The 11,556-nt window shown below is 31.4% G+C and overlaps 2 protein-coding genes across 2 annotated transcripts; one reads left to right on the top strand and one right to left on the bottom strand.

Annotated features, from left to right (window-relative positions):
• The first annotated feature begins 301 nt into the window (after positions 1–301).
• Positions 302–4,136, top strand: Eaf (ELL-associated factor). The gene is made up of 5 exons (XM_018512381.1): positions 302–642; positions 2,614–2,845; positions 2,924–3,124; positions 3,581–3,846; positions 3,965–4,136. Exons 1-5 carry the CDS (start codon positions 534–536, stop codon positions 4,063–4,065), a joined length of 909 nt encoding a protein of 302 aa, XP_018367883.1. The 5' UTR covers positions 302–533; the 3' UTR covers positions 4,066–4,136.
• Positions 4,137–4,443: 307 nt separating this feature from the next.
• Chpf (Chondroitin polymerizing factor) lies at positions 4,444–10,985 on the bottom strand. Its single transcript, XM_018512390.1, has 8 exons — positions 10,637–10,985; positions 9,639–10,490; positions 6,836–7,361; positions 6,454–6,761; positions 5,535–6,125; positions 5,229–5,504; positions 4,957–5,143; positions 4,444–4,869 (listed from the first exon to the last, which is right to left on the bottom strand). Exons 1-8 carry the CDS (start codon positions 10,703–10,705, stop codon positions 4,568–4,570), a joined length of 3,111 nt encoding a protein of 1,036 aa, XP_018367892.1. The 5' UTR covers positions 10,706–10,985; the 3' UTR covers positions 4,444–4,567.
• Between the last annotated feature and the right edge of the window lie 571 nt (positions 10,986–11,556).

Here is an 11,556-nt window from a genome sequence, read left to right as displayed (position 1 = left end):
CCCAATCACAGTCGAATGTGAGAAGAATAATCGACTGTGATTGGTCAATTTCTTACTCTTACTTCTTACTCCGTGCATTGTAGACGGGCCTTCAAGCAATGTCTTAAGATGCTAATACGGCTCTCTGATTGGTTCAAGCACTAGCTTAAAACCATTTCGAGTCTTGAGCAACGTCTATGGATTCCGTACTGTGTTCACTTGCAGTGTTCGTACCCGTACGTCTGTCATGATTCGGCTAGATTCGGCTCGCATGCCTCGCATTCGTCAGTATTCGTCAGTTCGTCACTTCCGGAGAACCGAGAGAGAGAGAGAGAGAGAGAGAGAGAGAGAGTACAATGGCGCTGGAAGAAAATCTCGTACCATATTTATCTCGTCATCTCCAGCAGTTTCCACAATACACAGCTGTACAATAACGCGTAGAATCACATAGGACGAAAGAGAATAATATCAGTGCTCCACGTGCGGTCATCCCCGATTTACACATTTGTTAAAAATAAAGAAAAGAAAGAGTTACGAAGAAAAAGTTCGAGATAATGCAAGGTGTCAGCATGGTCGAGCGACTTGGTTTGGGGCCCGAGGTCCGCGAGCTCAAGCTGGGACCTAGTTTCACGAGCAATAATTCCAAATTTCACACCCTAAAATGTAAGTAAATCCAATTTCTCGAGGTTGAGATACAGCGGCACTCTCGAGCCTTTGCTTCGACGATGTTACAACCTGAGCTAGAAACAGCAGCTTGGAGCAAAGCAAGAGTCTCAGCCAAAGAGTATGCCAGAATACGTCCGATCCCTACAATCCAAAATATTCTTCAGCTTACAAGAAACGACTTTGTTTACAATTGATTTTCTTCATTGGTTTTCTTCTTACACATCCATCCATACCTTCCCAAATAGCTAAATGCAGTGTGTTTGCTGACATGTAGCAATCAATTTCGACAAACTCATGACAAAGTGAGACAGCATTATGTCTGTCGTTGAACTCAGTGGAATTCGAATTCTTATAATGGCAAAGTCAGCAACATGTCAGCATAAATATCCTCGAAAAGGTGTACACTTGAAAACGTGTAACATTTTATATTGTCAGTATTTTGTTAGCAACCAATGAAAATCATTATATTGTTCTGTTGCTGTCATGTTTTTATTATGATGTTCAAGATGAAACAATTAATTTGTTGCTAACATGCTGCAGACAACATAATGTATCACCAATGTTCACAGTTTGCTCTAGAAATTTTGACAACTGATTACATATATAAACAGTAATGTTGTTGTATTTCATGTGTCCTATTTTGATGTCAGTAAATGTGCAGCAAATATATAACAACATAATATGCAATGCATTAGTTTGCACAATGTGCTATATCATGCTTGGCTATCTGGGTTGTATATAACCTTAGGCCAATATTACATTTGTTTGTTATTGTCATATGGCAAATTTTTCAAGTATTGATTGATCATAGGATAGAAAGGTCTGAGAACTTCTTTGTCCTGCAGCCAATTAACACACTTAAAAAATTTGTGGTACCACAAATGTAATATCAGCCTTATAAGTCTGTTTTCTATTAATAGTTGAATTAGTACATACTTTTTGTACTTAAAGTAAAATAGATACAAGATTACAAAAAAATTTAGCTACAAGGTTTTGTGTTTAATAAATCATTAGTAACATATGTTTATAAAAAAAAAACAAATTCTGGAATGTATTATATCTTTGATATTAAAATGACAAGTACATAGCGTCAGTTGCTACCTGAAGTGATAATTTGATGAACAATTTTTAATGTCATTTATATAAAATTATCCTAGTGATTATCTAGATGAATAAATGGCTTCATCTTATCTTTATCTAGATTATTAAAATATGTATTATCTCCATTTTAGGTAAAAGAAGTGTTATATATGCATATATATATATTAAAATTATCTTAATATGTAGCGAATATTTAGTATGCATCATCCTCCCAGTATAGTAGAATTTTGAAATGTCTCCTTTATAAATCGAATTTTTATGTTTAGTATTATTAGATCTGTGTTGTCTAAGAATGCATTCCGTTTCACGCATGATGCATATGATGCATTATTTATCCTTGTTGTTCACTGAATGTTAAACAAGGATATATAATGTATTATGCATATTATGCATGAAATGGAACACACCCTAAGATTTGTAATGCTGAGCATTGACTAACTTATGTCAAGCGTTATTGGATATTGTTTTATTTTATCTATCATTTAAAAAATAAAGTACTTTCAATATTGAAATACTTTTATGTTTGAAATCTAAATCTAAAGAACTGTATTTTTATCCACATATCCAACAGGTTTTTTTTCAATTATAATGTATCTTGCTATCATTAACACCAGTAGAACATCTGGACAGCAGATATGTACCACACAGAAATTGTTTGTTAGATAAAATATTTGAAAAATTCTAGCTTTTAGAAAAATAAAGATTTATATTATAAATGAAAATATGAATATATCTCGATTAAAGCCTTGGAAGCATATCACCAACCCTATTCTTATCTCTTCTAACAATTAATTTTTAATCTTATGTCCGAATTTTTATCTTTATTCTCCTTTCTGATCACAAAATCTGACTGTACGATTTTTCTAGATGACTTTAAACCCGCGAGTGTCGACGACTCCAAGGTGGCCCGAGTCGACGTGGGTTCAGACAATACAATAACGGTCACTGTGCCGCATTTAGATGGAGCTGGCACCCCTCACACTGTGTTTAAAGGTTCGCAGAGACCTTATAACAAAGAGTATGTGCTAATCTTTGATAAGGCTACCGGAGAAATTACATTAGAAAAATTAACTGCAAATATTCAAGTTAAGAAGACACGGTACGTTTATCGTGATTCGTTATTTGTTGCATCGCATTTTTATGCGCTATCAAATCTCATGACTCCTGTTTCTTGTAGAGCGGAACCCAAACGTAATAGCAATAACAATTCCATGCCTGTCGAGGTTAAAAAAAGCCCCACATATGGCAGAGCGAACGGAAGAACCAAAGTTATTAGTGGGAAGAAGAGAGAACCTTCGCTGCAATTACATCCCAAACAGAGTCCGCCACGGACATCGCCGTATGATAAACCAAGTCCACCTAATACATCTGTCAATAAGTATGTATCGTCGTATGTATTCCTATACTTAAATTTAACGAAAAACTAAAGGCAAGAACTAATCATATTAAAAAATCACTGAACACTCACTGATCAATTTTGTCTGGGCTGCATTTAGGAATTATGTCCAGATAACACTTTAGGCTACAGGTTTACGTTACGTACTATAACAAAAAAGTACATCAGAGAATTGATCATATAACTTTTTCTCTAGAGTAGTAACATGAAAAGTGAACATTTTTCTGTATATATGTATATGTGTACACGAGCTGTGGGCATAATTCCTGAACGCACCCCTAGTGAACATAGACAATGTGTGATCAACTGGATTTATAAGAACTTAATCACATTTAATTGCTCGGCGAGCGGACTAACTGTTTTGTCAACTTGGATACTCCCCAAATTTAACCATGAAATTAATGAATGTGTTATAAACATTATTGATTTGAATAACAGCTCTTCGCCTATGCAATCGTCGAGTGGACAACCGACCTTAGCCAGTTTGCCAATGATCGGATCCGACAATGATGATTTTGCATTGTCAGCGTCAGTGATGCCTGGCTTTTCCTCTACTCAGACCGTAATTCCTCAGTCAATTTCAATATCAACTGCAAAATCGACAACCTTAGAGAGCGATTCCAGTTCGAGCAGTTCGAGTTCTGATAGCTCAAGTAGCGATTACGAAACAGAAAATGTAATCTCAGTGCCAACAGGGATTAATGGTAAATAGAAAATATATTGTAATTTTTCTTTTATCATTTTTTAAATAAATTTATTAAAATTATCTCTAATTAAACTGTTAGTTTAAAATTGTATTTAAAGAAAATGTTATTTTTTTAGGTAACTTGAATGGTACAACTGCCTCACCTACATTGTTTGTGACGGACGATATCTTAAATGATGATCTGCAATTATCTGAATCAGAATCGGATAGTGATTAACAGTGATACATTGGTAGACTTAAAAAAAAGTGTTCCAAGGAAGTCGAATGTATAATTTTTGTTCTGATATCTCTTTGTTAATAATAATATATCGACAATTTTATAACTTATCAGAATTTCTTAAAATTTTTATACATACTTCGCGCTGTTGTATCGTAATTGTAATAGGTGCAATTATTTTTTTATCATTCTAAAGAATGAAATCCTAGCTCTACCATTCAAAAGAAACATAAACTAACACTGTATAAATAATTATGAATATTTATTTTTTTTTAGAATAAAATACATGAATAAATAAAATGCTCATAATTGACATGTATATATAAATCTATATAAAAAATATATCTAACAGACGTTGATATTGAACATTTTTGTCCTAGATCGTAGATAAACATCTACTTTTCGCTTTACGAAGATCTAAGGCGTTTACCTTGAATAACGTAAATATTACAATAAATAGTATTCCTCTTTGTAAAGATTACGTACTGCGCTCTACATTTCTTTACGTTTGATAGCTCTGATAATCTAATATCAATCTAGCTAATTGACTACGTTTACCCAAGTGATTGTTTCTTAACTTAAGGCAATTTTTATAAATATTGTCATTGAAAACGTCATCGCAGTTGACATCTTTGTATTTTATCTTCAGTGTTGGTTCTATTGCGCGAAACACATGCATATCGCTAAATGACACGTACATTTCAAACAAAGAAGTTACCGGGCTGTGTTTAGAAAGTTTTAGGAGAGTAGCAATATCCTTATCCGATCGCACTAACGGAATGTTCGTCTCGACTGTCTGCCGCACTGAAACACGTTTCAACGAAAACATTAAATTTTATTCATACCAAAATATTCGGACTTTATAAAATGAGTTGAAGACACAATGCATACTTGCGTTATAATCTTTAATGTAAAACGCGATATTGTTATAATTTTGCTCGTCGTATTTGCCATAGTTGCTATTGACGTCCACTTCATCATGAGCTGCTGTTTCGTCCGCATAAATTATATCAGGATGATATTCGATGAACGGGATCGGACTGAATATTTGATAGCGATTAATGGTATTCATTCGAACCTGATGAATAATAATGAATTAACTGTATTCAAAATAATTATATGTAATATTATTAATATTGGTGTAGACAATATCGCATACTTACTCTGTTTAGATAATCTACTTTTAATTTCGTTCCTGTTTCTACGAGAAGAACCAGACTTTCTGATGAGAACTTTTTCGCGCACAAGTCAGTCACGGCAATTTTCAACATCGGGTCCAAATCTACGGAAGTTACGTTAACTGGTAATCGTATTGAAAGCCAAGTAATTTTAGATTGGTCCTTTTTGTATTTCTCGTTCAGCATTGATATGTATGTTTTTACATCGAGGTAGACATCGCCTTTGCCTTTCGATGGTGAATCTGAATTATATAAGAGAACCTATATATATATAAATGTGCTTAAACTAACCACCATAAGATAGGTTTTGCATTTCTTTTCCATACAGTTTTGCGAGTAGTGTTCGATAAAATTTACTGCATCTTGCTTTTTACTCAGATCGATAGTGATAATTATATTAATCCTTGTATTTTCAGTCACGTAGGGTACAGGTATGATTTCTACTTTTCCTAGCGGCTTGCAGATTTCGATTCGCTTTCTTATTTCCTTACTTGTGGCTACTTCGTTAAATACTAAGTCGAGTATATAATCCATTCCTCTGGACGCGTCGAATTTTAAGTAGCCGTTCAGCAGCCTGACAAAGCTTAGTTTGTTATCGTATTTGCTTATAATATTGTTCACAGCTGTGTTTATTATATTATCTATATCAGCTTTTGTATCGCCCTTTAATTCTTGAATGTTAATGAAGTCAGTCTCAAAGAAGACATGAGACATATTGAAGTATGACCAGCGCAAGATGTCAAAACGTCCTAGAGGTCGATTTCCAGGTTGATTTCCAATGGGCCATGATATATTACGTTGATTCAGCGGGCCTAAATGTGCAGTCGCGGATATTACCTTACGTATATCACTAATCTGTTTGTGAACTTTAATGGAATTTATCTGAAAGTATTATGATGTATAAAGCTAAATATATTTTAAAATTCTATACATATTAGATTATATGCAAATCATATTTTGTAAAATGCTTTAATTTATGTTCAGCCTTTGCCAAAAGTATAAAACACTACTACAAATTATAAACGTTCTATATAAATGTAACGAAAAATAAATTTAAAGTCTCTTATTAAAACATATTTATTTGTATAACAATTTTAATATTTTGTTAATATTCCTTTGGATTGTAATACCTCCTCTTCCAAGAAAATAAACAATAAACTGGGGATGTTTTATACTTATAGCTAAGGCTATATTATTTCAGAAGACTCACTGCGGCAAAATACATGTTAAATTTATAAATGAGTTTATGATCATAGACAGGATATATAGAAACTGAATTCTGGAATTCATTTTGCTCAGTCAACTGGACGAAATCCTTCTCAAAATTAAATGTGGATTTCAACTGTACAAACGTTAAGTTTCGTTCTTCTATGTGATTGGTACAAGGCATAGAGGTGGAATGCAGAATACAACGACCAAAATTAATGTCGTCTGAATCCGAATATGCATTCTTGACGCACCAGTCCAGATTATTTTTCATTTCTCGTATAACCGAATTGCTCAAAAGTATACCGGATTCTGAAAATAATTTTAATTTTAGTTAACTATTGACTAATTAAATTTATTGAATTATAAATCCACATATCATTTACCTAAAGAACAGTAGGTATCGATTTCGCTTTGAACGCCCATGTGAATGTTCTGGCTCACAGTTATTTTATTTACAAACTCCACTAGACTTCTTGCATTTATGTAATTTACATCTTTAGTCAGGAAATAATAATCGTAACTTTCTAAATAATTATCAACAATATATTTCAGGGCGTGGAAAGGCTTCAGGATGTTCCTTGTGTCAGTAAATCCTACTATTCCAGGGAAAGAGACGTTTGGTTTGGTCCCTTCTGGTATGGATATAAAGTAGCGAATTTTATCTACTATATGAGCGATCGTTTTGTTCAGCGCTACGTCCCTACTGTGCAAGTGCTCGCGGCTTGTTATAATTCCCACAAACAACTTCTCTCTGATCCCAAGTTCTGTAGAGTAATATCTAGGGCGTACAAATGCTTTCCTTGCCTTATTTATCTGTTGCGGTTTACTGTCAGTGTTTATTCTCGGCTCATAGGGATCTATGTCTTCTAAGGTATTTAAGGAATGGTCGAAAGACTCCGCTATATCGTGCTGTTTGTCAACGTCGATTGGTATCAAAAACAGACTAAAACTTAGGCCCATGCATATACCCAGTATCAAGTATACATTGCTCCAACAAAGTGAATATAATATTTTAAGTAGTGCTTTCATTTTGCTACGTTTAAGAAATTTTGTTCCTTCTTTCAAATTGTCTTTATCGTTTAAAATAATAAAAATGATTTTTGATTGCTACTTAAGAGACAAGTATCTTTTTTATCAAACATGCTCTAAAGTGGATACTGAAAAGCATGACATTGTATAATTTGAAAGCACCTATAAATAAATAAATATAGTTACTGATTTAAAATACAATCAATAGAATATTTATAATAAGGTATTGTGCTTTTACACATATACGTGATACTAACTTTTATGTTCCTTGTCAAAATCTCATGATAACCTTAACTTTGTGATGGGATTTGATATGCGAGTGCTTGTGCATCACTTTAGATTAGTTTAAAATTTTGACAATAATAAAATCATAATCGTTTGTTTTATTTTTACTAATTTCATATGTATACAACATATAATAGTAAATTAGAAACAAATACTGTTACATTATACTTGTGAAAGACGCGTGTTCCCTTCCCTCTGCCTGAAAAACAGCAAGAGACAAAAATTATTTATTTAATAATAAAAAAATTTATTTAATAATGAATATACGTGACAGCAAAATTATTTTTTTAAAGTGCAAACGCCATTTTAAGAGAATAGTATGCGTAACGTATATTGATTTCATTTATATGTATAATAAAAAATTGAGTGTTATCTATATACAATAAAAACAACAAATGTAAATATAAAATAGCTAATTCTTTATGTATCCACAAAATATAACACATTATTATGCCCAAAAATTATATAATATTAAAATTATTACAAATTTAAATGTTAAACTTAAAACTTGCTTCAATTGTTAAATACAGTAAATGTCTCTACTTTAAGGTGGTTATAAGGCTGAGGTGGGCAGTGAGAGGGGAATGCTTTAATTATTAATACAAACGAAATATGGAGTGTAGCTCCATATTTGAAATTTGAAGAAATAAATAGCTAAAATTTAAAGAAATATGGATTATAATGCAATTAAAATGCAAAAAATATTAGTGTTTATTTGTGTAAAAGTTTCAAAGATAAACATATATTTTTTAGAACAATAAATATTTTTAGCTCAAGAAATGATTTAGCAACGATGTAAAACTGAAAAATCGAAGTTGGTAACACTGCAAACTGCAATGTTTGACTGCAATGTCTGACGGGTAGATAAGGTTAACGTGACGCTATAAATGTTTGAAGCGTTCTTTGATAAATCATTTAGTACAATTTTTTTCTGTAATTAGTAAATCAAATGCTTAGAAGCATAATTTGTAGTGAGACTTTGACGGCACTACTCAACTGATGGAATATTTTTGATTCGCGATGATGAAACGTTGCCACATTTTCTCCATCAAACAGTTTCAATGGCAGAAGTATCACATCTTTGGTTATATTTTTTTACTATTGTTAATAAACTGAGTGGTAAAAGTTGTTTTAATCTTCAAATATATTTTTAATATGCTATACTTTATATATTAAATATTTTATTCGTTTCTTAACATTTCAAATATTAATATTTGTTGAAAGCAGATACATAGAATTGAGTCTCCTATAAGAGAAAGAGAGATAGTTTATTATAAAATCCAGAATTCTGGATTTTTTTAATAGTTTCGCTAACAGATGACAAAACATGTAGTCTCACATAGCGATTTTACTTATATAAAATGCTCAAACTATGTCCTCTGAAATACATGATTTTCTTCATTTTCATTTAGTCCATAGTTCGAGCCAAAAAGTATTTGATTTTGTTTTGACAAAATATAATATCCTCATCATTAAAATTATTTGCATCCTGGTATTCACTCAGTGGCAAAATTTATTTATCTGTAAAAATTAATTATCAGAGATTATCATTCTATTATCAGATTAATAATGATAAAAAAACTAGACATAAGGTATAAGAAACAACAATAATAATAATATAAAAATATAATATGCCTATAAAATTAATGAATTTGACGAGTACAAAAAAACGTAATTTATTAATTTTGTACATTATTTATTATTATTAATATGATATTTTTTAATATTACACTATATTATATTATTAATAAGTAATATATTGTATTTAAATTATTTAAAAAAACAAATAAACATTTCTTACTTTTAGATAATTTTGAAGCAATTCTAACATCTCTTGAAAAAGTTTGTTAACGTAGACTGTTTTTTCTTTACTTTTTTAGTCTCTGCTTTCGTCTCTTTCCTCCTTGTCTCTTCTTTTTCTTTCTTATTTTCTGAAACAAGACTTTTTGGTTTTACAAGAGTTTCTGGCTCTGTTTCAGGAAATAATTCTTTCATCTCTACACTATTTTGTATTTCTGAATCGCTGGAATCATTCTGTGTACTAGTTCTCTTCCGTTTCTTAAGTATTTCATCTGTTTCCTTGCTTCTGTTCCACTTTCTTTCAAGTAAATTCTTATTTTCTCTAATTACTTTTTCTTCAATAAACTCTTTTCTAGCATTATTATCTTTCTTTTCGGATGACATTACTTCTACAGATTTTGGAGGAACCATCAGCTTATCAAAGAAATGATCCAAATTTCCCTTTTTCACTGAATTCTTTTTTTGTGGTGATATTTTTTTAGTGGTATTCTTTTCTGTCATACACAGATTTGTCGAATCTGCAGACTTAAAATCTAACACATTTTCTATTGTAACTTGTTTAGCAGCTGTACCCCAACGTAATAATTGCATTTCTTCATTACTTCGCATTTTGGCATCAAATTTTATCGCACTATATTTTACATCACCAGAATCAGCAGTGGCAAGTAGTTGCAGATCTACGATTGGCTTGTGAATACTGTAAACATGCTCCGAAATAATTTTACTAAATTTTTCTTTAGCTTTAGATACATCAGAATCTTTGACAACCTCCACATGCATTCCTTCTTCCTTTAGGTGACCTATTAATAAATATGTGCATTCTATGTTGTTGCTGCTATGATACTTTTGATAAAAATTCCACAAGATTTGTTTTGCTATATTAACATGGACCTGTAGTTCTTTGCTTAACCATTTGTAGGTAACCTAAAAATATTATTTGCATTGCATTATATATAATAATGTAGAATAGTAATATATATTTATATACAGAACAAAATGCAGAACATATATAAATGATTGAATAGAATTACCATAATGCAGAACATATATAAATGATTGAATAGAATTACCAGCTTATCATTATCAAACACATGACTGGCCAAAGTCTCTAAATGTTCGTTCAATATTTCCGTATTCATTTTCCAACAATTCGTGTCCCAAATGACAGTTCATTAACAATACGGATCTACAAATCCATATTAATATAGTTGAATTTCTGTCAAACTTCTTCTCTATTCCATAAAATTTCTGTAGAATGATACACGGCTAATAAATTTTTCTCTTCAGCCGTCTACAAGAAAATCCAAGGGAAATTAAATGAATAAACGTTATTGACTAAATACAAATTTCTTGAAGATGATTACAAAAGGCGATCACAAATTGTAATCACAAACTCTCAAAAATATAACACGTCCGCACTTGGCAATGGCTTATTTTTATGATTAGGTTAGGTTAGGTCGCTGTCATTTTTTTCAATATGCGTATTGATTGGTTGTTTATAAATCACGTGATCACAAATATTTTACTTTGAAAATTCCAGAATTCGTTCATTACGATATAATCCATTATTTTATTTATCGACAAATTTTTATTTTAAGAGAGAGAAGTGTGTTAACTTGATATACTTTAATTTATTTAAAGAGAAAGAAAATATAAAGAAAAATGAATTTAATTAAACCAAACTTTTAGATTAAATATGTGACCACTATTTCTCGCAGCGCGTTTGCATAAACTAATTGCGTTCATGAGAATTACAATGACAACTACAGAATTAAAAAGACAACTTTAAATAACAATTTAAAATTGTATGCGCTCTCAAAAATGTCAAAAATTAAAAAAATAGTAAGGAATGGACTATAATGATCAGAGTGAAGCGCTTTAAACGTTACGCAAATTTTATTATGTGTATACCTTTAATTTATTTGGACGTTTCAACTCATGTTCGAGTCATCTTTAGCAAAAATCCATGAAAATTGCGTTGAATCCTTAG

Source organism: Trachymyrmex cornetzi, unplaced genomic scaffold (genome assembly GCF_001594075.2).
Source record: "Trachymyrmex cornetzi isolate Tcor2-1 unplaced genomic scaffold, Tcor1.1 scaffold402, whole genome shotgun sequence".
Classification (NCBI taxonomy): domain Eukaryota; kingdom Metazoa; phylum Arthropoda; class Insecta; order Hymenoptera; family Formicidae; genus Trachymyrmex; species Trachymyrmex cornetzi.
The sequence above is the reverse complement of the archived record's forward strand: the minus strand, read 5'-3'. Positions and strand labels throughout refer to the sequence as shown.